Source organism: Geotrypetes seraphini, chromosome 2 (genome assembly GCF_902459505.1).
Source record: "Geotrypetes seraphini chromosome 2, aGeoSer1.1, whole genome shotgun sequence".
NCBI lineage: Eukaryota > Metazoa > Chordata > Amphibia > Gymnophiona > Dermophiidae > Geotrypetes > Geotrypetes seraphini.
The window spans coordinates 507,635,785-507,662,233 of record NC_047085.1 but is presented as its reverse complement, the minus strand read 5'-3'; the positions used below and the strand labels follow the sequence as shown (position 1 = coordinate 507,662,233).

At 43.3% G+C, this 26,449-nt stretch overlaps 1 protein-coding gene across 5 annotated transcripts; it reads right to left on the bottom strand.

Moving 5' to 3' along the window:
- On the bottom strand, positions 1–26,449 carry LOC117354594 (gastrula zinc finger protein XlCGF52.1-like). Of its 5 annotated transcripts, XM_033932376.1 has the most exons (5): positions 26,263–26,449; positions 26,018–26,058; positions 25,302–25,428; positions 18,476–18,595; positions 1–2,094 (listed from the first exon to the last, which is right to left on the bottom strand). In XM_033932376.1, exons 3-5 carry the CDS (start codon positions 25,426–25,428, stop codon positions 1,043–1,045), a joined length of 1,299 nt encoding a protein of 432 aa, XP_033788267.1. In that variant the 5' UTR covers positions 26,018–26,058; positions 26,263–26,449; the 3' UTR covers positions 1–1,042. The 5 variants fall into 5 exon arrangements, with proteins under 5 accessions (XP_033788267.1, XP_033788264.1, XP_033788263.1 ...); XM_033932373.1 differs by having other exon boundaries at positions 25,963–26,449; XM_033932372.1 differs by having other exon boundaries at positions 26,018–26,449.

The following is a 26,449-nucleotide window of genomic DNA, read 5'->3' as shown; positions in this document are numbered from 1 at the left end:
CTCAAAACTTCTAAAGTTTCTACAAGCAAGTATTCTTGTGAGACGTCTGCATCGGGGCTCCGTCGGATGACGTCACCCACTAGTGAGAATACCTGCCTGCTTGTCCTGGGATAAAAAGTAATACAGATTTGAGGGCTGTTATTAGAAATTTGAACCGGATGGAATCATGTTAAGCCTTTTTCCATTTTGAAATAGATATATTGTTAGAGAGCTCCTTATCTCGTTACATTCTTGTTCTCCTGGATATTATAGAGGTCTAAGAAAGAGGGGCTATTTAATTCTTTATACATTTTGCATAATTTATTTTACTTGTTAAAAATTATCTTTTTACAGATTTAATCTTTTTATATGGTTTTATGCAATATGTGTTCTTATATTGTTCTCTGATTTTCTGTAACAAAAGGATTCTTGTATTGTAATTTTGAAATTTAAAAAAAATTAACATATTATATGATTGGTGCATTTTGCCTTTTGATAGATAGAAAGAGACACGTAAGATATTTCACTTTTGCATTTGCATAAAAGGCGGAGTTTTTTTCTGACCTGTGATAATGGAACTAGCTTACTTTTGGCGGCAGCTGTTATGCTTAGTTTCATGCTGTTATGTGAGGTCTTTTTTCTCCACCTTAATGCCTTTTTTGAATGTCTGGTTTTGAATTACAGTATTGCCTCTTACTGCTCTTCCTTCAAAGGAAGAGGATAGAGTGTTTAGGTGAACTCTGGTTACTTTCTAGCCTACCTGGTGTATATTAGTGGCAGGATAAATCCCCCCATCAATCCTGCCCAGCCTGCGTCTCCAATCAAAATGTCTGCTATGACTTTCAGTGGCAACCAAATGAGATGGCTCCTGTGACATCCAGACACAATTTAGCGATTTAAAGCTGAACGGGCAGGAGCCAGTCTAAAATACCATAGCTATTTCAGAGTGCTAGAAGAACCTGTTGATTCACAGCCAGTGTCTTATTCCATGATGTGAATGTTTGGGTGAATTTTTAGATTGATGCCGATTGAAGCTTCTATTACACTCAGTACAGGTATTTGATTAGTCTCCTCTATGGATTGTTTGGTGAAGTTTTAGAGTTGAAAGTCGAGTGAAGCTTTTATTACACTCAGTACATGTAAATGTTTTATATCTTGTATGGATCACTTGGTGTCTTTTTAGATCTGAAAGCTGAGTGAAGCTTTTATTACACTCAGTACATGTAAATGGTTTGTACCCTGTGTGGATCAGTTGGTGTATTTTTAGACTTGAAAGCCAAGTGAAGCTTTTATTACACTCGATACATGTATATGGTTTGTACCCGGTGTGGATCACTTGGTGTCTATTTAGATCTGAAAGCTGAGTGAAGCTTTTATTACATTCGATACATATATATGGTTTGTCTCCTGTGTGGATCAGCTGGTGTATTTTTAGACTTGAAAGCCAAGTGAAGCTTGTATTACACTCGATACACTTATATGGTTTGTACCCTGTGTGGATCTTTTTGTGTCTTTTTAGATGTGAAAGCCAAGTGAAGTTTTTATTACACTCGGTACATGTAAATGGTTTGTCTCCCATGTGGATCCTCTGATGACTCTTTAAATGTGAAAGCTGAGTGAAGCTTTTATTACAATCAGTACATGTGTATGGTTTGTACCCTGTGTGGATCATTTTGTGTCTTTTTAGATGTGAAAGCCAAGTGAAATTTTTATTACACTCGGTACATGTAAATAGTTTCTCATTTTTATGATCGCTTTTGTGCATTTGGAGTTCTTTCTGGTGTTTTTTTCCTTTCTTCTTGCCATGGAGGAATTCAAAAGTCACTTTACCAGTGTTATGAATTTGGAAGGGTCGCTCTGCTAGGTGTCTCTTGTCCTCAGGGATGTTATTGAGCTCTCTGTCATTTCTCTCACACTTGGTGACTCCATCCATTGTGTCTCCTGCAGGGTCTCTCTCTTCCTTTGAATCCTGCTTACTATTGTTTGTGTAAATCCTCTCAGGTCTCTGGGAAATATTCTCACAGACAATTTCTGACTGTGTTTGGATTTGTTCCATTTCTACTGTATTTTCTCCTTCATTCTTTATTCTCTTCCATCTGTGCTGGTTCTGATGATCTGATAGATATAAACAGAAGGTATTTCTCATGAGTTAGAAAACAGCAGTGGTTTCTGTGATAGAACCTGTGTATAATGAGAGGAAGGATAGGTTATGTCGCACCAGGATTTTCCGTGTGTGGCTTGAGAATTGGTCAGTTTCCTATTTGCAAAGCATTTAGAGTATGGCAGAGTGGTTAGAGCCACAGCCTCAGCACCCTGAGGTTGTGGGTTCAAATCCTACACTGCTCTTTGTGACTCTAGGCAAGTCACTCCACTGCCCCAGGTACATTAGATAGATTGTGAGCCCACTGAGACAGATAGGAAACAAGCTTGAAGTACCTACATGTAAACCGCTTTGAGTGTGGTTGTAAAACTACAATAAAGCGACTTACAAGCCCCAATCCCTTTCCTTATTCCAAGAATTTATCTTCAGACAGTGCAAGTTCGTGAGTTATTCCTTGAAAATGGCAGTGTGGAAAGTTAAGTGAGTCAATTCTGTAAAGGTGGCAAAAATCTGAGTGCTGGGACAGTAATCTATCATTTTTGCGTGTAGATATAGGAATCGCCTATAGCCCACTTTTGACCTGCCTATTTTCACCGCCCCTCCCCTCCCCCCACCTACGTGAAATAGCTCTTAGGCACTAATATATGGACTAGCACTTAAGAGCATTTACAAGCACTCCTGCCATATCACCTATTGAAACATGGTCACTGTTGGGTCATGTTTATCTCCACTCTGACTTACAGAAAGGAGAACAGCCTGTGAATTTGTAAATCTGACGCGGGGAGCATGAGCTGGAATATTTGAGGGGGATTCCTTGATACAGCCCGAAAGGGCGAAACGTAGTCTACGTCGGAGTGTGTACCCCCACCCGCGTAGCTAAAAGATAAGTTATATGTTTTCTAAATATACTATAAACTAAAAGTAAAAACTATTAAAAAATGATTACAATTACATGGGACCAATGACGATCAGGGGTCTTGCATGCTTAAAGTTTAATAGCATGGAATGGCACTACTGAGGTCCATGAGTTAAGAGCTAATGCTTTAGCTGAAGAAGTCTATATTGAAAACTGTTTTGACCTTCTGTTTTTGTGTGGTTTGCTGTGAATGGAGTATGGCACATATGGCTGAAATGTTTTCATATAACCTGGTTAATGTGTCTGTTCATAATGGTACGAAAGCTCCCATCCAGACGTCCCTCTCACTGGGTCATACCTTTCTTGACTGCTAACGGAAGATTAAGTTTATATCTTTGATAATCTTTTTTTCTGTTAGTCCCTAGAGGCCTCCATACGCTAGGTATTCAATCGCAACCCGCAGTCCAGGTGTTGCAGAAATCTACATATTTTCTGAACACATGCTGCACTCCCCCTAGTGGTAGAATTAGTTCAGTCCCAAAGCCAAGAACATACCTGCAAATCCAGGACAAGGAGGTACAGGGGAGAACCTCTTCATCAATATAAGTAACTCATGAACTGGTTTGCTCTGCAAAATATTAACAAGTAATAAACAGAAACAGGCACAAAGGCAATTCAGAAAAACATTGAGGAACAATGTAGAACTAACCTGCTGCGTGCAACGAGCACCCCAAGAAAGGTCTTCGGTAATGTGTATTCTCACAGAATTTCCCCACAGGATCTGGCAACTGGCTGGAAAATCTTCAAGTGTGTAATAAGAATAACCGAGGCAGAAAGGAGCAGGCTGCTCCAAACAAATGAGTGAATACAGAGAGGGCAGGTCGTATGGAATCCTCCAGAGGCTAACAGAAAGAAGATTATCGACGGTATAAACCAAATCTTCCATTCTGTTATGTCCCTTCCGGATTCCATATGCTAAGTGAAGTACCAAAGTCACGGTAGCTAGGGAGGGACAGAAAAGCAAGCCCACAAAACAAAGGTCCTGAAAAACGGCATCAGAATGTGCTGCCACATCCATTCGGTAAAACCGCTTAAAAGTACGAAGAGAGGACCAAGCAGCCGCCCTGCAAATTTCATCAGGATGAATCGCACAAGATTCCGCCCACGATGCAGCCACACTTCTCATCAATAGTGCTATAAGCAAAATCGGCGGCTGTGTGCTATGGGCGATGTAAGTCACGGAAATGGCCCTTCAAATCCATCAAGCGATCGAGAACTTGGACACTGGCCTACCACGGAGAGGTGCAGCAGTGAGAACAAAAAGGTGATCAGACAGCCCAGAACTCAATTCATCCTTTCCAAATAAAGGAGCAAGACCTTCCGGGCATCTAATTTATGGAAGATCTTATCTTCACGCTCCGAACCTGTTGTATGACTGACTCAAAAAGCCAAGACCACTGTCGACAAGAAGGAAGGTACAGTACAGAGGAAAACACCCGCATCAATAATATGGAAAAAAGGTTCTCTGACTAAAGAGCAGAAATGCCAAAATACACCGTGCTGAGACAACGGTGACCAGAAACACTGCCTTGAACGTCAGGTCCAGAAGAAATACATCCTATAGTGGTGCAAAGGGAGCCTCATCAAGGCCCTGTAAAACGATGTTAAGAGTCCACGAAGGGAAAGGAAGATGCAAGGGAGGACACAGAGGATATGTCCCCCTCATACACTTAATCAATCTGAAAGAGAAGTAAGCGAACTAGCTCCTCTACACACCCAGAAAACATGCAAAGCCTACAACCTGAACTTTCAGGGAGGCCACTGCCAGACTTCTGACTAAACCCTCCTGAAGGAAAACCAGGACTGCCTAACTGGGAGCTTGCTCTGGCTCCATCTAATTCCTAGCACGCCCCTGATAGAACAATCCTACCATGCTTTGGCAGAAGAAGACAAAGTAGAGGGTACTTCAAGTGCAAAAGAGTCGAGATAACTTACCTCCAAATAACCGCTCATCATCAAGGCTGAGCACTCAAGAGCCATGCTGTATGAACAAATGCCAAGGGTTCACAATTAACACTGGTCCCAGACTGAGAAGGTATTGATAAAAAGGGAACAGGAGCTTCACGTCCCACTAAAGATGTATGATAACCACATACCACGGGCGGTGAGGCTAATTTAGAGCCACTAAAGACACCAAGTCAGGATGTATTGCTGTCCAGCAGAAGACCCAACCAACCAGGGAACATCACTGGAGGAGCGAAGAGAGAGGGGGGACATGATTGAGACCTTTAAATATATCACGGGGCGTAGAGAGGTGAAAGATAGAAACATAGAAATAGACGGCAGAAAAGGGCCACAGCCCATCGAGTCTGCCCATACCAACTCCCTGATTCTTACTCCCCTGTAGATCCCACATGAATATCCCATTTTCTCTTAAAATCTGACACGCTGTTGGCCTCAATCACCTGCTGAGGCAGCTCGTTCCAATGATCGACCACCCTTTCGGTGAAGAAGTACTTCCTAGCATCACCTTGAAATTTCCCTCCCCCGATTTACAGCGAGTGTCCTCTGGTTACCGTGGGCCCTGTAAGACTGAAGATATCATCTTTCACCTCTTTACGCCCCGTGATATATTTAAAGGTCTCAATCATGTCCCCCCTCTCTCTTCGCTCCTCCAGTGAGTACATCCGCAGTTTTTTTAACCTTTCTTCATACGTGAGATCCCTGAGCCCCAAGACCATCCTGGTAGCCATTCGCTGAACCGACTCAATTCTCAACACATCTTTCCGGTAGTGTGGTCTCCAGAAATGAACACAATACTCGAGATGAGGTCTCACCATGGATCTGTACAGTGGCATTATGACTTCAGGTTTTCTGCTGACAAAACGCTCTAAGACGGAGCCCTGAGGTACTCCACTCGTCACTGCTGACGTTTTGGAGGGGGTACCGTTTACCATCACCCTTTGAAGCCTACCATCTAGCCAATCCCTTACCCATTTAGTGAATGTATCCCCTAATCCCATCGATTTTAGTTTGTTCAACAGCCTACGGTGTGGGACGCTATCAAAAGCTTTGCTGAAGTCCAAATATATCACGTCCAGGGACTCCCCAGCATCCAGATGACTGGTCACCCAGTCAAAGAAGTCAATCAGATTAGATTGGCAGGACCTTCCCCTGGTAAATCCGTGTTGGTGTGGATCACGTAAATTTTCTTCGTCTAGAGTTTTGTCAAGTTTCTGTTTGATCAGTGTTTCCATGAGTTTGCACACTATGGATGTAAGACTCACCGGTCTGTAATTTTCTGTCTCTGTTCTGCAGCCCTTTTTGTGGAGTGGAATTACATTAGCTGTTTTCCAGTCTAGGGGTACTTTTCCCGTGCGCATGGAAAGATTGAAGAAGTACTAGATAGTGGTTCAGCCAGAACTTCACTCAGCTCTCTGAGTACCCTGGGGTGTAGATTGTCTGGTCCCATGGCTTTGTCTACTTTGAGTCTTGAAAGTTCGTGGTAGACGCTACTGGGTGTAAACTCGTAATCCTGAAACAGGTCATTTTGGCTGTCTCTTATCTGTAGTTGTGGACCAGCTCCCGGTGTTTCACAGGTGAATACTGAGCAGAAGTATTCGTTTAGCAGTTCTGCCTTGGTAGTATCAGAATCTGCGTAGTTTCCATCTGATTGCCTAAGGCGTTCTATCCCATTTTTGTTTCTCTTCCTGTCGCTAATGTACCTGAAAAAGGATTTGTCCCCTTTTTTAATGTTCCGTGCTAGATCTTCCTCTGTTCGAAGTTTGGCTTCCCTGACTGCCTTTTTGACAGCCTTAGATCTTGCCTCCCTTTTCCCAAGATGTTTGTAGGTGATAAATGCTTCTTTTTTCTTTTTAATGAGGTCCGAAATTTCCTTGTTGAACCATTGTGGTTTTTTGTTTCTCCGGCGTTTACTTACCGTATTTATGTAGCGGCTAGATGCTTCATTCAGGATGGATTTTAGATTTGACCACATAGTTTCCGGATTGTCAGTTTCTGCATGGTTTTGCAGCTCCTGATGGACAAAGTCTCTCATGTGGTCGAAATCTGCGCCCCTAAAGTTGAGGACCCTCGTTGCTGTGTTTGATTTAGAGAAGCCTTTCCTTAGGTTAAGCCATACCATGTTGTGGTCACTGGAGGCCAGCGTGTCTCCCACTGATACTTCCGAGACACTGTCTCCATTTGTGAGTACCAGGTCTAGTATTGCTTTTTCCCTGGTGGGCTCTAATACCATTTGTTTGAGTTGTGCACCCTTAATGGAGGTTAATATTCTTCTGCTCGTAGTTGCTGAGAGGGTGTTCCAGTCTGCATCTGGCATGTTGAAGTCGCCTAACAGTACTGTGTCACCACGCAAAGTGATGTTCTCTATGTCCTCAATCAGTTCTTTGTCTTTGTCTTCCTGTTGTCTTGTCATTCCCTCTGGCCAGGTTTACCCAAAGTGATTCCCCTGTGTATCTAACCTCTGTGATCCTGGTAGTTTTGATATTATCCTTAGTGTATAGTGCTACCCCCCTCCTAATTTGCCCTCTCTGTCCCGACGAAGTAGATTGTAGCCTGGTATAACCATATCCCACCCATGCGAGTCTGTGAACCAGGTCTCGGATATAGCTACTATGTCAAGGTCAGCATTCCTTATCTCTGTTTCTAGTTCCAGGATTTTGTTGCCCAAGCTGTGTGCATTAACATACATTGCTCTCCAAATTTGTGATGAGATGCCTATCCCCGTTAGTGTGCCTCTTGTTTTTTTTGTGTGGGTTTTACTTGCTTCCCCAGGGTGGATCCTTGCTGTTCTGGTATGTATGTATGAACCCTCCCCCAACTTACCTAGTTTAAAGCCTTCCGAAGTAGGCGTGCTAGTCGATGTCCATAAACTTTCTTGCCTCTCTTTGTTAGGTGAAGTCCGTCAGGTCCCTGTAGTCCTTGTAGCGCCTCTCCGTGGTCTAGGAATCCAAAGTTCATCTCTAAACACCATTCGCGAAGCCACTCGTTGGTCCTATGGATACGCTCTTCCCTGTCTCTGCCTTTGTCTCTTACCGGGAGAATTGATGAGAAGACCACCTGTGCTCCTGTCTGCTTCAGCTTTCTTCCCAGGGCCTCGAAGTCTTTAGGGATGATATCTTCAGTCTTACAGGGCCCTCGGTAACCAGAGGACACTCGCTGAAAATCAGGGGAGGGAAATTTCAAGGTGATACTAGGAAGTACTTCTTCACCGAAAGGGTGGTCGATCATTGGAACGAGCTGCCTCAGCAGGTGATTGAGGCCAACAGCGTGTCAGATTTTAAGAGAAAATGGGATATTCAAGTGGGATCTATAGGGGAGTAAAAGTCAGGGAGTGGGTCATTGGTATGGGCAGACTCGATGGGCTATGGCCCTTTTCTGCCGTCAATTTCTATGTTTCTATGTTTCTATCATACAGGAACCCATGAGCCAGCCAGGGCCAAACCAAGGCAATTGACCCTAGGTTCCGCATCTTTGTTCCACAATCTTGATAAACCAACTACAGACCATTCAAAACACAGCCCTCAGGTTGATCTACTCACTCGGAAAATTTGACCAAATCACTAATGCCTACCTAGACTCACATTGGCTACAAATACGAGCTCGAATTCAATTCAAATTTTACTGTCTATTATTCAAAGCAATAAACGGAACTGCACCCACCTACCTCAACAACCGTCTAAATCGCAATGGCACACCCAGACTAAGAAGAACCCAGATCCTATTCCTCAAGGGAACTCAGCGCAAGAAGATGTACAATGGCCTCCTAGCAACTTAGGCAGCGAAGCTGGACCCCTCCATCTCCAACCTGTTGACAACTACAATTGACTTTAAATCATTCCGAAAAGAAATCAAAACTCTGCTATTCAAAAAAACAATACAGCCTTCTTATCCCCTCCCTCGCATCCTCCCCCTTCCATGCAAATTTTCAGTTGACCTCCTACCCCTCTACTAATATTTCCCCAATGACCCTATCAAGTAACCAACCCTGAACTACATCTTCCCTACTATTAATCCTCAATTCTCCTCCCTTCCTCAATTTCTTCCCTCTGCCTCTACTATTTAAAGTCCCCTAAATTGTAACTCCCTATGCCTCTACTATATAACCGTCCCCTAATTGTAACTTCCTGGAAATGTCCAGCTATCTTCTACTGTAATCCGCTTAGAACTGCAAGGTACAGGCGGAATAGAAGTCACTAATGTAATGTAAAAAAGGTACCTGGCCTTCGAGATCTCTGCCGAAGCCAACAAGACCCACCAGGGATAATCCCAGCTCTAGTAAGAGCAGATGGAATGGCTCCAGCGAAAGGAATATGCTCCTGAGATCAGGAACTGTCAGCTGAGGAAGACTGCCAGAACACTGTTGAGAAAGACAGAAGCAGCTCTTCCATTCAGGGGGTCACCGATCATTTTGGCCCAAGAGAGAGCACTAGAGCTCCCTTGTAAAGTACATACGCCACCGTTGTGGAGTCGAAAACTTGCATCGCCAGTCTTTCTGAAGGGGCTGGAGAGCAAGTAGCGCCAGCTGAATTTCCAAAACTCCAGATGAAAGGGTCAACCAACATTGTGGACCAGGAGTCCACTACCCCTAAATGGAGCCGGCCCCACAATAAGCCCGCATCCCAACAGGCTGGCATCCGTGCTAAGAGCTATCCACTCGGAAATCCTAAGAAGCCAGTCCTGGCCGAGAGCCACCCCTGAAGCCACCAGCTCAAATTGAGCCTATTTGGCTCCGTCCAGGAGAGCAGCTGAAGGGGAAAAAAATTCAGTGGAGATCATCAAGAGAGGAGGGACTCCCATCAAGGGTGCATGGTCGCTCTGGCCTAAGGAGACTGCCTGAGACCCAAGAAGCTGCAGATAAACCCAAGCTGAGAGCGCCGAACAATCCAAGAGAATTTTAATCTGTTGACCAAGGTTCTATCCACTCGCCCTGAGAAACACACAACCCCATTTGGAGAAAAGAGAAGCCTTAGAAAACCTAGGGACTGGGAGGACATTCCTTGTTTCTTCCTGAACTTGCCCATGCCTGCATCAGAAACACTACTGTCCTCATCACGTCTTTGTACACCCAACGAGAAGGAGCCTGGAGCACCCACTGTCCCAGGAAAGGTGGATGTGGACCCCCTGGTGGCAGAAAGCTGCCTCAACTACAATCACTATGACAAAAGTGCGGGAACCATTGTGAGGCCAAGGGGCACAGCTATGAACTGGAAATGCTGCTGCAGAACATGGAAACGCAGAAACCTGCGATACTCTGGACAGAATTAAATATGGAGGTAAATCTCTGGGAGATCCAAGGACACGAGAAACTCCCCTGGAGACAGCAGCTAGCACAGTGTACTCCGTTGACCATTCAGAAAAGGGGAATTTGCAAGAAGTGAGCAACTGCCTTCAGAACCAGAAATGTCTCCAAATCTCCGAGCCCTTCCGGAATGAAGAAGTATAAGGAGCATCCACCTAAGCCCCCATTCATGGACTGGAATAGGTGCAAACATCCTGAAGACTAAGAGATGCTGCAGAATATCACAGACCCTGGACTCTGTTGCCTTCGATGTGCCAGAGTCCAGAAACCAAGCTAGAGGCAGACAAAGGAGGACTAAGAAGTGCCCAAAGAAAGTCGAGTCCTCTTCTGACAAAACAGTAGCAGACAGCCTGCGAGTGAGGAAGCCATGCCTATGCCAGGCGTCATTGATGGTTTCTACTTTTTTGTGTGCAGGCTGTAATGACAGGCATGCACCATAAATGACGTGGCTACCACCACTAGGCTACCTGAGGATGCTAGAAAATAATATTTTGTATCATAACACCTCCTGCGATCCTGAATGTCCTGAAACGTCACTTCCCATCACTAGGCTGTGTACTGGAAAACCTGCGCCAAGGCAGAATCTACCTTAGGCTGTTTAGACCTGCCCAAAAAGCAGGTGAGAAAGCATTGACAGTTTTAGCAGATCAGAAAAAGCTGTCTGGGGATCACATGGTTCTGAAACCAGACCCAGGAGCTGTGGATGGAATGGGGTCACAGAAACGTGGTGGTCCGATGACAATGAATGGGATGTGGCTTTACCAGGGTACAAACTCTACAGGAGAGATAGGTTACACAAAAAGGGTGGAGGAATAGCGCTATATATAAAAGATTCCATACCTTCAATCAGGATGGAAACAACAGTAAGGGCGGAGGACTTGGAATCACTATGGGTTAAGCTACCAGGAGGAACAGGAGCAGACATAAAATTGGGTCTGTACTATCGCCCACCTGGACAATCGGAAGAAATCGACCAGGACCTGGAGGCCGAACTGAGGCAGTTATGCAAAAGCGGAAGTATGGTGGTGATGGGGGACTTCAACTACCCAGGAATAGACTGGAGCATCGGGCACTCAAACTGTATGAGGGAGACCAAATTCATGGAGGTCACGAGGGACTGTTTCATGGAACAGCTGGTCACGGAACCAACATGGGGTGATGCCACTCTTGACCTAATCCTCAACGGACTAGGGGGACCCGCTAAGGAGGTGGCAGTACTAGCCCCACTAGGAAACAATGATCACAACACGATCCAGTACAGGCTAGAAATTGGATCATCAAAGGTGAAAAGAACCACAACGACAGCTTTCAACTTCAAAAAAGGGAATTATGATGCCATGAGGAAAATGGTGGGAAAGAAACTCAATGATACCGCAAGGAAGATGGAGTCCGTAGAAAAAGCCTGGACCCTACTCAAGGGCACGGTGCACGAAGCACAGAACCTGTGCGTCCCCAAGTTCAGGAAAGGGTGCAAAAAAATAGAACAAAAAACCCAGTGTGGATAACAAATGCAGTGAAAAAGGTGAAAAGTGATAAGAAGGCATCATTCAAAAAATGGAAAAAAGACCAGACAGAGGACAACCAAAAGGAGCATAAAAAACACCAAAAGGAGTGTCACCGAATGGTTAGGAAAGCAAAAAGAGAGTATGAAGAGAGACTGGCAGGGGAAGCAACAAACTTCAAATCATTCTACAGGTACGTCAAGGGGAAGCAACCAGCTAGGGAGGAAGTGGGACCCCTGGATGATGGAGACAGAAAGGGAGTGGTAAAAGAGGAAAAGGAGATAGCGGACAGGTTAAATGAGTTCTTCACGTCAGTTTTCACAAGGGAGGACACAACCAACATTCCGGAACCCGAGGAGATCGTAAAAGGAGATCAGGATGAAAATCTGGTCCAACTAGAGGTGAGCAAGGTGGATGTACTCAGGCAGATAGACAGGCTAAAGAGCGACAAATCGCCAGGTCCGGACGGCATTCACCCAAGGGTACTCAAGGAACTGAGGAACGAAATAGCTGAGCCACTTCGACAGATATGCAACCTATCCTTAAAAACTGGAGAGATTCCGGAGGACTGGAAAATAGCAAATGTCACGCCCATCTTCAAGAAAGGTTCAAGGGGAGACCCGGGAAACTACAGGCCGGTGAGCTTGACCTCGGTCCCGGGAAAGATGATGGAAGCGCTGATTAAAGACAGCATCTGGGAACACATCGAAAACAATGGGCAGCTAAAGTCGAGCCAGCATGGCTTCTGCAAGGGCAGGTCATGCCTCACGAACTTATTATACTTCTTTGAGGGGGTAAACAGCCAGGTGGATAAAGGGGAATCCATAGACATCATTTACCTTGACTTCCAAAAAGCCTTCGACAAGGTACCACACGAAAGACTGCTAAGGAAGCTATGGAACCATGGGGTGCAAGGGGTGGTCCACCGATGGATCAAAAACTGGCTGGCGGACAGCAAACAGAGGGTTGGAGTAAAGGGCCATTACTCGGATTGACAATGGGTCACGAGCGGAGTTCCACAGGGGTCGGTGCTGGGACTGCTTCTGTTCAATATATTTATTAATGACCTAGAGGCGGGAACAAAATGTGAGGTTATTAAATTTGCGGATGACACTAAACTATACAGCAGGGTCAAAACCATGGAGGACTGCGAAGACCTCCAAAAAGATCTGACAACGCTGGAAGAGTGGGCCAAAAAGTGGCAAATGAGCTTCAACATAGGGAAATGCAAGGTCATGCATGTTGGGAAGAAGAATCCGATGTTCACTTACAAGATGGGGGGATCACCGCTAGGGGTGAGCAACCTTGAAAGAGACCTGGGAGTGATGGTGGACACAACATTGAAGGCGTCGGCACAGTGCGCCACAGCCTCAAGGAAAGCGAACAGAATGGTGGGTATCATTAAGAAAGGTATCACGACCAGGACGAAGGAAGTCATCCTGCCACTGTATCGTGCAATGGTGCGCCCGCACCTGAAGTACTGTGTCCAGTAGTGGTCGCCGTACCTCAAGAAGGATATGGCGGTACTTGAGAGAGTCCAGAGAAGAGCAACTAAGCTAATAAAGGGTATGGGGGACCTCTCATATACTGACAGACTGAAAAAGCTGGGGCTTTTCTCGCTGGAAAAGCGACGACTTAGAGGAGACATGATAGAAACCTTCAAGATCATGAAGGGCAAAGAAAAAGTGGACAAGGACAGATTTTTCAAACTATGGGGAACCACAAGTACAAGGGGGCACTCGGAGAAATTGAGAGGGGAAAGGTTTAGAACAAATGCCAGGAAGTTCTTTTTCACCCAGAGGGTGGTGGATACATGGAACGCGCTACCGGAGGATGTGATAAGCAGAAGCACGCTACAGGGCTTCAAAGAAGGTCTGGACAGGTACCTGGAGGACAAAGGGATTGAGGGGTACAGATAAGAGTAGAGGTAAGGTTATAGGGATAGGATTAGAGGAAATTTGTAAAATTAGTCAGAGACCACTGTTCAGGCAGTGGGCCTGATGGGCCGCCACGAGAGCGGACCGCTGGGCGAGATGGACCTCTAGTCTGACTCAGCGGAGGCAACTTCTTATGTTCTTATGTTCTTCTTATGAAAAGGCACAGGAGAACGGTTCAAGACCAAAGCCTAGAAAGTGGAAAATACAAATAGAGCTCTTTCAGAACATCGGCTGTAAAGAGGCAGACAGAAGCCTGGTGAAAATGTGAAGAAGTATCAGCACCTCCAAATCCAGACACTCAAGGCGGCCGAGACCAGTCCCAGCAAAGGTATCAGCCGGATCCCAATTAAATACAGTGGAAGGAGATAAAAGGAAAATGGAAACTGCTGCAATTGAAATCTAGCACGGCCAGACAAGATAGCTCCCGAAAGGAAGCTTCACCACAGATGCCATAGACTGAAAAAGCCCCGACGGCTGCATCAAACGAGTGGGGTCTGAGGATACACCGTTCAAAAGAGCAGAATAAAATCCGGTGCTAAGGCCCACTCCGCAACCATGGCAGGGCACTGTTGAGGTACATGCGGTGCATCAAAAGCGTCCCCAGACCCGGAACACAGGCATACTGCCAGACTTCAGAACGGCCCCTGGGCAAGATTTTCTTCAGAAGGCACAGACCCATGCCGGCTTCCCAGCCCAAGAGGACACAGAGGAGGCGGGCCAAAGCTCCCAACCTCTCTCCCGGCGCGCTACAGCACGCGGTTCAAATTCACTGATGCAGCTACCACCTGGTGCAATCGATGCCCACATCCAATAGATTAGGGGCTGGGGAGTCCATCCCAATCAATTTTGAGTCAAATTGAGGTTTTTTTGAGGCAGAAATTAAAGTTAGAAAAAAAAAAATTTGATTTTAAAATTCAAGATGGCTGACGTCACAAATTGGTTAAAAAAAAAACAAAAAACGGCAAAATTAAAATCCAAAAATAAAAAATAGTGATTTAGGGTCTGGGGAGGTAGGGATTGGAACCTGAACCATACCCACAGAAACTGTGAAAAACAGAGTTTAAATTGATTTAAATCTGAATCTGAATCATTACCAGGAACTATCTCTATCAAATCCATCCCACTACATATGGAAACTAAAATTAAACTACTTGGCGTCATTATTGATAGAGATCTCTCTTTTCATGAACATATTAGTTCCGTAGCAAAGGTTTGCTTCTATAAACTTCGCATCATCAGATCATTAATTTCCATTCTAAATACTGATTCTATTACTATCTTGACCCACTCTTTAGTAATTTCTCACTTAGACTACTGTAACTCGCTCCTTAATGGCCTCCCTCAAAAAGAACTACGACGCCTTCAACTGATACAAAATACCGCAATAAAACTTATCTATAAAAAAAACAAATATGATCATGTCACTCCTCTCTTAAAGGAAGCCCACTGGCTTCCAATTTCTCATCGTATCACTTATAAAATTATTCTACTCACTTTCAAAATCAAACTCTTACATCAACCTACATTCCTCGATAAACTCCTTATTCCTCAAAGTTCCACTCGCACATTAAGATCATCTGACCAAAAACTTCTCTATATTCCATCCCTTAAAGACTTTTATTATACTCGCAAAACAAACTTCGCTATAACAGCCCCTACATTATGGAACTCACTTCCACAACACCTCCGCGACGAACAACAACTAGTCAAATTCAAGATCAATCTAAAGACTTTCTTATTTCGAGATGCCTTTAATCAAACCTAAAAAAAAAAATAATAAAATTTTTTTTTTTTTCTTTTTCTCTCTCTTCTTTCGGCTAGCAAGCTTTCATCATTTTATCGCTCCCCTTCCCTTTGTTCAATCCTCCCCCCCACTCTCTCCTTCTCACCTATACAATGTAACTTTTTTCCCTTTCCTCTCTTACTGCCCTCACACTCCAGTACGTCAAGTCTTTGTCATTTATGTTTAACTTAGACATTTTTTTGCACAAACTACTATATTTAATTCTTTTTTTAATTTTATTGTTAACCGGCCAGACAATTGTTTGATGGTCGGGATATTAAAAATCAATAAACTTGGAAACTTGGAATTTACAAGCCACCTTCGAAGTTCCCATAGGAACTAATGGAGGTACTCACAGTTTGTGTAGTGCCTTTGCCTGTCTGCATTTTTAAAGCAGCTGAGTGGAGAAAAAAGGACTCTCTGCCTCAGAAACAGCTCCAAATGCATAGTAACAAAGATCTTCGGACTGCCAACCAGCCAGAGACTGACTACACCCTCCGCCCCCACGGATCCTCTGCCATATGGTCAGGGCAGGAAAGAAAGCCTGCGCCTTGAAACCTGGGTGGATTTCTGTCCAGAAGCATTCAGCTTGCACTAGAAACCTATGACAGGGTCACCGGCCAGCAAACTCCACGGGAAGGTACTCCCAGTACTTCCAGGAGGTGTCACACAGCAGGCTGGCTTCACAGATCCACCAAAATTTCTCCTTGAAGCTGCAGTCAAGCACTGCAGGACTGCGTCCTTTCCTCCAACAGCGGACCATCGGGGAGGGGACGCAAGGCACTGAAGCCACCAAGAAACAAAGTTTAAGCGAACTTTAAGCAAAAAAAAAAAAAAGAAACAGAAGCAGAGCAACAGCAAAAGACTTCTGCTCGGATTGCTTGCAGAAATTGAAACCGATTCTCACATTAGGGGGAATGCAACATGTGTTCAGAAAAGATGTCGATTTCTGCAACACCCGGACTGCAGGTTGGGATTGAACACCTAGCGTATGGAATCCGGAAGGGATGTAACAGAATTCCTGATTCCAAACACTCCATCTAGGACTCTTTGCTCGGCTACCTCAAATCTACCTGTTATAACCTCATTCCGTAAAATCTACAATGACCATATACTGTCCCAAATCCTCAGCATAAATAGCCCTATTCACTGGAATGCACTTCTCTCAACTCTTCGACTGAAAAATCACACATTAGATTCATATGAGGTCTCAACATCTTCTTATTTGAGGACACCTTTGACCAATAACATACCCCTATGCTGCCTACTTGGCAACTGGACTTGGTTATCAGTGATCTAAAATACATTCTTCTCTTTCCTGTCCCCAGATGTATTTCCTTTCATATTTTCCGAGTGATTTTAAAGTACTATTGTATACTGCCCAGAAAGGTCCCACATTGGGTGATATATCAAGACTTATTACATTTGAAACTTGATTTTCAGTAGCTCTAATCCTGTCATTGTCACTAAAAATACGGACAAACCACCTCAGCATTATCTGGATACGGCTGAAATAGTCTAGGATGTAGGAGTCTGTGTAGAACTGGGATTTACCAGCAATATTCAGAAGAGACCCGTGGCACACATGGGGAGGGGGCGGGAGCTTTAGAAGAGACCCAGGTGACCATGTACTAACAGCAAAAAGGCTCTCCTAACTTTATCCTGGTCGTGATCTGGAAAATATCTGGAATATTGATCTGGAAATGTTTATTGAGCATAATAAGGTTAACTTTGTATAAGTCAATTAAGTGAAGAAAGGGCATCTAAGACAGATTGGGTTGAAAGAGGTAAGTGACATGTTAAAGTGACACATTTAGGGGTTCACAATTATGCAGTCAGCTGGACAACATCCAGAGACGCTGCTGCTTCTGCACATAGACCCAGTACACAGCAAAGCTCACAACAGTCACAGCCCAGGATCTCTCTGGACCCAGGCACTGTAAACACCAATTGTGTGGGTCAGTGAGAGAGATCGGGCGTGCACACCGCTGGCACTTCTTAAAGCCCGGCTGAGGGGGCATGAATGGAAATTCGGCCTCTGCAAAATCAAACCCGGAGGCCTGTATGTTGGCAACAGGCCCCGCTGGGGCCGGCCAGAAAAATAAGGAAAAAAACTAATTAATAATGTTTTTTTGGTTTTTTTTTTTTTGAATGAAACAAAAAAAACCCGAAGGGAAAAGTAAAAGAAAAGAAAATACGCGAGCGGGAAGGCAAGGAAGGAGATTTCAACAGCCGTTGAAAGCACATGCGTCTTCTTCGCTCCGCGGAAACGAAGAAACTGGGGACCACGCTCTCCTCCGTCGAGCGGGAAGGCACCCGCGCATGCGCGGTGCGGTCAACTAGAACTTTCTAGTTAAAAGTGTCCGTACCGGGGTTCCGTCGGTGACGTCACCCATACGTTAAGAATATGCTGCCTGCTTGTCCTGGGATAATAAGGTTAACTTTGTATAAGTCAATTAAGTGAAGAAAGGGCATCTAAGACAGATTGGGTTGAAAGAGGTAAGTGACATGTTAAAGTGACACATTTAGGGGTTCACAATTATGCAGTCAGCTGGACAACATCCAGAGACGCTACTGCTTCTGCACATAGACCCAGTACACAGCAAAGCTCACAACAGTCACAGCCCAGGATCTGGCACCACAAAACACACCTTGCTTCTGGCTCCCTCACAACACATAAGAACATAAGCAATGCCTCCGCTGGATCAGACCTGGGGTTCATTGTGCCCAGCAGCCTGCTCACGCGGCGGCCCAACAGGTCCAGGACCTGTGCAGTAATCCATGGTTTAGAGCTTCAAGATTTCTGATATGTGAAGTTACAGATAAACACCTTCCCTCCACCTTTTCAGAGCTTACATTGTGTGGCCCATAGGTTAACCCTTCCCTTACAGGTCAAGTGACTGTTCTCATCTATAAAGGGACAGAACCCCAGCGCTTACCCTACAGATGTCTATAGAAGGCATTTTTACCCCAGTCCCTTTTATTACTCCACTCACCTGAGCAGCTGCTGTTCCCAGTTTCTCTTTCCTCTGATCCAGGCTCACCCCTGATGTACGGCTCTTCCCCTCGTTCAATGTGGGATATAATCTTAGGGGTGACGGTTGGAGAACCTGTTGCTAGGAAAAAAAATTGCATTAAATTAATTTTCTCAAAATTATTATAACTCACAAAAGTAACATAAACCCTCTCTACTCAACTTTATAGTCCAATTCCCACTCTAAATAGTTCAATGTATTATCACCTTTATTTCAATATATGTGAACTTCTTCATTCAGAACACCTGGAATAAGGGGAAAGAAACACACTGAGCATGCTCAGGACTCATGTGAGCTTGGAGAAAGGGCAAGAAGGCAAAATCATTTTCCCACATCCCTCTCCAGAGAAAGCTTTCCTGCAAAGAATCAAAATTTCAGAGATTATCTTCAACTAGTGTAGTAAGGATTTCTTTCCATTTTAATTAGGTTATTTCTTGGTATGTTTTTGCAGCCTGGATCTTATTCACAATATTGCAGATAAGACGTTCATCAGATAGAAAGAAAACAATTATCACCAATCAGAATTTGAGAAGTAAATAATAATAATAACTTTATTCTTTTATACCGCCATAAGCAAAAGTTCTAGGGGGTTTACACTAAAAAGAGCTCGACAATCAGCGAAATACAATAATACAGTAAAAAATACAAATATTTGTAAAATAGAATTTCAATAATAAAACTCACTAAGTAATAAACTTATCTAACAAAGTGGTCTTAATTAATTTCCGTTAACATAGCTTGCTGAATACATTTACCTAACCAAGATTGTTGTCTACCAGCTTGAAATGCTAGGGTCCTAGCTAAGAAGGTCTTATATCTACACCCATTAATTTTTGGATAAGGAAATAAGTAGAAGTTTCTTGTTTCTCTTAATGGTCTATGCAACACAAAATGAGGAAAAAGGTAAGCTGGAGACAATCCCGATATCAGCTTAAAGCAGATACAGGAAAATTTGAATAATACTCTTGCCTCCAAAGGCAGCCAATGAAGCAAATGATAATATGGACTAATATGGTTGTTCTTTTTTAAACCAAAAATCAATCGAACAGCTGTATTCTGAATTATCCTTAATTTCCTTAGAATTTTGTTGGGTGCTCCTAAATAGATGATGTTACAATAGTCTAAAATAGATAAAACTAATGCCTGCATCAATAGTCTGAATGATAAATGATCAAAATATTTTTTATGGTTCTTAATTTCCACAATGTAAAAAAGCATTTCTGTACCACTAAGTTCATGTGTTCTGCTAGTGTTAAATGTCGGTCTAGTGTGACTCCCAGAATTTTGATAGATTTAATAATCGGGTAGTCATGACCATTAAGATGACGCAATGAGTTTGTTATTTCGTCGTTGGGACTAGCCAAGAAAAGTTTGGTCTTTTCCGTATCTAGTTTCAGTTTGAAATTAATTGTCCACTGTTCTATCTGAGTCATAATAGAAGATATCTGGTTTAAAATTTCAGTGGTAAAATTATTTAGAGGGATTAAAATAGAAATAATCTGTTGGTGTGGAAAATACCAATATCTGCTTTATCTTTGTCTTAGGCTCCCGTCTGCCTCTGTAACCTGCGGATGCGTCAGAAATTATTAATAGACAAGGTATCTGTGTTCTCTAAAGAGTCTGCAATAAAGCTGGGAGAAGCTGATGTTAAGAGTGTCTAAAGCTGAGTCTTCGGTTACTAAGTTAGACTCAGAAGTGCGATTGCAACAAGGACTTGGTGGAGTTCAAATAAAAGTCTGGTAACACAAGTGGCAACTTTGGGAAATCACATAAGATCTAGGACTTGCGAATTCTTAACCTTCCCAAGACAATGCTGCTTTCACCTGTGGAGCTGATTAAGAAATATTTTCTTGAGATCTAGGGTTTTCAGATGGTGAGTTCATTGCAATTTCCAAACTTTATTAGTTGCCTGGTAGGAAGATTTTAAGGGATGCTGAGGGGGAAGGTCAGGATGTTTTATAATGCCCGATACACAGGTCTTCTCTGCTTTCTCACAGTCTCCAACTGATAATATTCATACAGCCTAGCTCTTGTGTTTTAGCTGAAGGAGAAGTCTTTCCTTAAATTCCCATAGAGGTGTGCGATTTCCATTCAGGGTATCGGATACATTTTTGGTTTTTCTGGGAGTATTTATTTATTTAAAAATGTATATACCGCCTACAACTATGCAGTTTCCATATGACATACATCTTGTTTCTCTCCGATTATTACATATAACATAGACATATCAAGACAACATTGTTAATCGTCCCTGTTATAATAGGGATAGAGCACAAATTTGATCAATTCAGAAGTACAAACAAGCTTTAAATCATATTTATTCACATTTGTATTTCAAGAACAGTATACAAACAGTTCATAAATTCAACCAAGAGATCCACTTACTAAAGCTAAATGAACCCTAATGGAATTAGAAACACGCTAAAGGTTGAGTATCCAGTCTTATACCCACGGGCCACGAGGCACTTAGTGAACCCTAAGCTTTAGTAAAAGGGCCCCTAAGTTACAAATACAATTCTCCCCCCCCCCAAACTAATCTTCTAAACCCTCCCCCACTACTTCTGTTGCAATACTCCAACAGTCATAGGCAAACCAGCCACATACAGAAATCCACTGGGAAGTGCTGTTTATTCTACTGTCCACTGTATGACTCCTACTGAAAGAGCTCTTGACCTCCTATTTCTCCTGATCCCTCCTCTACTCCTCCTCCTCCTCCTCATTTTGTCTATTGTACACAGAGTAAGTTATCCACAACAGGGACTTCCTCCCTCTTGGGAAAGCACGCGGGGGCAATATTGTGGTTGTGTGCCAGTCCTTGCTATGCCCTGATGGACGGCCACGCTACAAGATGCTAGCCCAGAGAAGCAGGAGCAAGTGGACATCATTCATGGACCATTGCTAGGCCACCAGGGATAATTTGTGACTTGGAGGGGTTCAGGCCAAGCTGGGGCATCCCACTGGACCACCGAGGCATTTTTTTTAACTTTTGGGAGAGGGTGTTGGGGGGATCGGGCCAATCCTTAGGAGGGTCTATTAGAGTCCAGTGTTTCTCAACTCGGTCCTGGAGTCCCCCCCCTTGCCAGTCAAATTTTCAGGATATTGTGACCATCCAGGCATTATCCCCACCAATGTCCCAGTTAGATCCCAAGGCCAGACCCAAAAGAAATCCTGGAAAGGAATCAGGAATGTACATTCTGTTCCGGATACTGATAATATCCCCATTGACTTTAATACTCCAAGGAAGAAACCACACTGCAACATAAACTTTCCTTTTTTCTTCACCTGTTTCCCCTCCTCGTACAATCCCCATCATTTGATCACGTGACTCCATTGCTCCAGAGTCTCCATTGGCTCCCAGTTTATCTTAGAGTTCAATTTAAATGTGCTTGTGTTGTTTTAAAAATCCTATATGGAATCTTTACTCTTCTCCTTCCTTAATCTTGGAATGCTTACAGACTTTCTTTTGCAAGAGGTAACCAACAATTTAAATTATCTCTTCCTGCAAAAAAAGGGATTAAAGGAGTCAAGAGTTTTAGTCAATCTAGGATCTTTAAGTTTTCTCAACTTTGGAATCATCTTCCATTTCTTTTAAGGAGTTCCGGCTCACTTCAGTTTTTTCACAAATCTTTAAAAACTATTTTATTTGCTAAACAATTTGAAAATTAATTTCCCAAAATTTTGTCTTATTTTTTATGGGTTTTATTTGTTAAGTTAATTACTGTAAACAGAGTCGAGCTTTCTTAGAATGAAGACTCGGTATATAAAGCCAAGCCTTAGATTAGATCAGATCCTAAAATTCAGAAGAAAGCTGAAAACATTTCTATACCTTAAACCGTCTGGATCATCCACGCAACAACATCTTCATGTTGTCCAACTGACTATATTGAATAACTGGTATTACTGTAAGAATGGTATTGTATTGATCCTTGAGGGGAGAGGAATGCTGGCCTAGTGCCTAAACCTCAGTAAGCCTAGTTCTAAGAGAGAAGTTGTAGAGTCTCAGCATTAAAGATAGTTTTCAAAGCAACCTGTGAACTGCATATATAATTTCTATATATTTGCTTGAGGAGACAGCTGACTAAAAGGCTTATCTGGATGTGATTAGGACAGTGGTCTCAAACTCAAACCCTTTGCAGGGCCGCATTTTGGATTTGTAGGTACATGGGAGGGCCGCAGAAAAAAATAGTTAATGTCTTATTAAAGAAATGACAATTTTGCATGAGGTAAAGTTGTTTATAGTTTATAAATCTTTCTGTTTGGCTAAGTCTTAAGAATAATATTGTAATTTATAGCTAAAGAGACATAGGATCAAGAAAGTGTTTTATTTTACTTTTGTGATTATGATAAACATACCGAGGGCCTCAAAATAGGACCTGGCGGGCCGCATGTGGCCCCCGGGCCACGAGTTTGAGACCACTGGATTAGGACCTTTTTGACACTTGGGGTGGGGGGGGGGAGGAGTACCGTATATACTCGAATATAAGTCGAGACCCCCATTTTTCCCCCAAAAAGGAGGAAAAATGGTTGACTCGAATATTAGACAGGGGCTTAATATTCAAATGCCGCAATTTAACTTATTTATAAATGAGCTGAAAATTAGAAATATGAGTGAGGTGATTACATTTGTAGATGACACTAAACTGTTCAAAGTTGTTAAAACGCACGTGGACTGTGAAAAACTACAGGCAGACCTTAGGAAATTGGAAGACTGGGCGTCCAAATGGCAGATGAGATTTAACGTGGACAAATGCAAAGCGATGCATATTGGGAAGAATAATCCAAATCTTAGTTACTGGATACCTTGGGGATCAGTGCTCAAGAAAATATCTGAGTGTCACTGTGGACAATCCACTGAAACCTTACACCCAACATGTGGCGGCAGCCAAAGAAGCAAATAAGATGCTAGGAATTATTGGAAAAGGGATTGAAACGACTAAGAATGTTATAATGCCTGTGTATCGCTCAATGGTGTGACCTCGCCTTGAGTACTGCGTTTTGTTCTGGTCTCCTTATCTGAAAAAAATATATTGCGGCACTAGAAAAGGTTCAAAGAACTGTGACCAAGATGAAACTCCTCTTGTATGAGGAAAGACTAAAGAGGTTAGGGCTCTTCAGCTTGGAAAAGAGATGGCCGAGGGGAGATATGATTGAAGTCTACAAAATCCTGAGTGGATCAATTTTTATTTTTTTTTAACTGCATCAAGATTTACAAAGACTAGGGGACACACGAGTAATACTTTTAAAACCAATAGGAGGAAATATTTTTTTTCACTCAGAGAATAGTTAAGCTCTGGAACGTATTGCTAGAGGATGTGGTAAGAGCGGTTAATGTAACTAGTTTTAAAAAAGATTTGGACAAGTTCCTGGAGGAAAAGTCCATAGTTTGCTGTTGAGGCAGACATGGCAGAAGCCCTGGATCAGTGGCATGGAATGCTGCTACTATTTGGTTTTTGGCCAGGTACTTGTGACTTGGATTGGCTTCCGTGAAGATGGGATACTGGGTTACATAGACCTTGGTCTGACCAAGTAAAGCTATCCTTATGTTCTTATTGTATATCTTGTATAACTTTACACAGAATGCAATTGCTAACACTGGCTGAAAAGAGCAAGGCCCCTTATTATTATATGAGCGTTCCTATATTGTTTAGCAGATTTTAACTGACCACTATTAAGCTCCCCATGTTCTACATGGGCTCTTTACATTGTAAATTGCCTTAAACCTATATAGGCACAATGCTGTCCCTAAATTAAAGATTAGATTAAATTAGATCTTTATACAAAGTCTCTTGCCTCATAGCTGCAATTGTAACCATCCAGGAGATCTCCTCCAGTTTCCTCAACATTCCCTCCTGAACAGGGAACTATTCCCCTCTCCATTGTCTCTCCAGCTCGCTTCTAGCTGCCACAAGATAATAATCTGCAATATTTAGTTGGTCTTCTTGGTCTGTGCCTAGTTTCCCACCCAACAGGCAAATCATGGGTTCAGCTCCAGCACTTCATTTCTTATTTCATGTATCCCTTTAACTACTGAAGACCAGTACACGTTCACCACAAATTTTTTAAAAATCCTCATTACCTCCGCAGCCCCTCCAACATCTCTCATCTCCCTTCCGATACCATTTCTGAAGCTGTACTGGTGTAACATAAGTTCTCTAGAGTAACTTATAGTCTTGTTCCTTGATCCCTTTATCCCATCTTCCCTTTCCCATTAATAATAATAATTCCTCAAATTTAAAGGCTTCCTGCATATATCCCTCTTCTCTGTATAAAACTACTCACTTGTAAAAAGAGGATACAAATCAGTAGCTTCAGGCCATAATGTTCCCTAAAGTTACAAATTTGATCAGAGTTCCCTGGTCTGTATTCATCTGACCCCTTTGCTTCCCAACTGTGAAACTCACTAAACATAATCCCAGGCACAAATTTTGGATTATGTCTAATGGCCATCAGTCCAGAATAGCGATTGTCATCTAACAGTATATCCCTCACTTTGTCCCAAATATCCAGCGTTATTTGATGAATGGGTTCCTCCTTGACCCTGTAAGTTCCTAGCAACTCATAAACTATAATCTAAAGCAAATTCTCCTAACATTTGCTGCTATAATTTGACACAGAACATTTTCTCACCTTCCATGCGACATGTTATGACACCCAGTTATAGCCCTCTATGTGCAGGACAAGAAGACCTCATGGTCTCATTTGTTTTCATCACACGAGAGAAACAATCAAAACTGTCCTTATAATGATGCCCCACTACTGCTAATAAACATGTAAGTTTATCTCTTACCCAGTGAGATCAGGATCTGATAATTCTCCTTCATCACCTCCCTGTAGAGCTCCTTCTGCTCGTCATCTAAATACTCCCACTCCTCCTGGGAGAAAGAGACAGCGACCTCTTCAAACGTCACCTGCATCTGAAACAGAAACCAGAAATGCACTCAGCATCTCATGCAGCACTTCCAGAAAGAGGCTACACGGCATCCTTCCCCCCCTTTTTCCACTATCTTGGCTCTCCCAGAATCCTAACTCCACCAGATCCACCCAAAAATTCAAACTATCCTTCCCCTCTTTAAAAGGCATATCCCATACTGGAAAACTTGGGACATCCCTCCTCTTCAGGATCACCGAGCTGTGGAACAGCTTTACTGCCCCTCTTCGGAGTTGGACCTCCCTCCAACGCTTCCGAAAACATTTGAAAACTTGGCTTTTCTCTAAATTGTAACTACTCCCTCCCTCTCCATTATACTAAGTCCCCTCTTTCTTTCTTTTTTTACTAAGCCCTTCTTCTTTCCTTTGGAGTTCCTTTCTATATTCATTCCTGTAAACCGTGTCGAGCTCCACTTCTGTGGAGATGATGCGGTATACAAACTTAAGGTTTAGTTTAGTTTAGTTAGGCTTCCCAGGGCTGGAGCTCATTGGGGTGGAGGAAAATATGCCCGGGAGCGTACATAATTTGCAATGACATAACACAGAGTCCCAGAACAGGGTTCTATTTCAGGAGACCTCCCAGTGCTGGGGCTGAGCGGTGACAGAGGGAGATGTTCCTGGGTGTACATATTTCATAATCATGTAACACAACCCCAGAGGAGAGTTAGATTTCAGCAGGGCTCTCATTAGGGCAGAGTAAGAGATTTCTCTGGGTATATAAGTTGCAGCCAGAGCAGGACTATAGCAGTAGAAACCAGCTACAGCCAAAATCTCCCTTTGATCTCTCTCCTTCCCCTCAGGAGGGTCCCAAAGTGCCTTTCTTCAGCCCCAGGGCCTGACTCTGCAGGATCCCAGCTCAGAAAGCTGCAGCAGGGTTTGCAACAAAACCTTCCTGGGCAGAAGCTCCTGCGGGCATTTCCCTCTCTGCTTTGATCGTTTTGCAGGATTCGAAATGACCGTCGGCAGCAGGGACAAAAGAGGAAGCAACTGGGCTTTGAAGCCGGAAGT

Excerpts from the sequence above, each read along its gene's own strand:
- LOC117354594 (XM_033932372.1), bottom strand. The coding sequence starts at position 26,128 with ATGAGAGCCCTGCTGAAATCTAACTCTCCTCTGGGGTTGTGTTACATG. Across the intron at positions 18,596-25,301 it reads TCAGATCCTGATCTCACTGG|CAACAGGTTCTCCAACCGTC; the intron begins GTAAGAGATAAA and ends TTTTTTTCCTAG. Across the intron at positions 2,095-18,475 it reads TGGGAACAGCAGCTGCTCAG|ATCATCAGAACCAGCACAGA; the intron begins GTGAGTGGAGTA and ends TATATCTATCAG.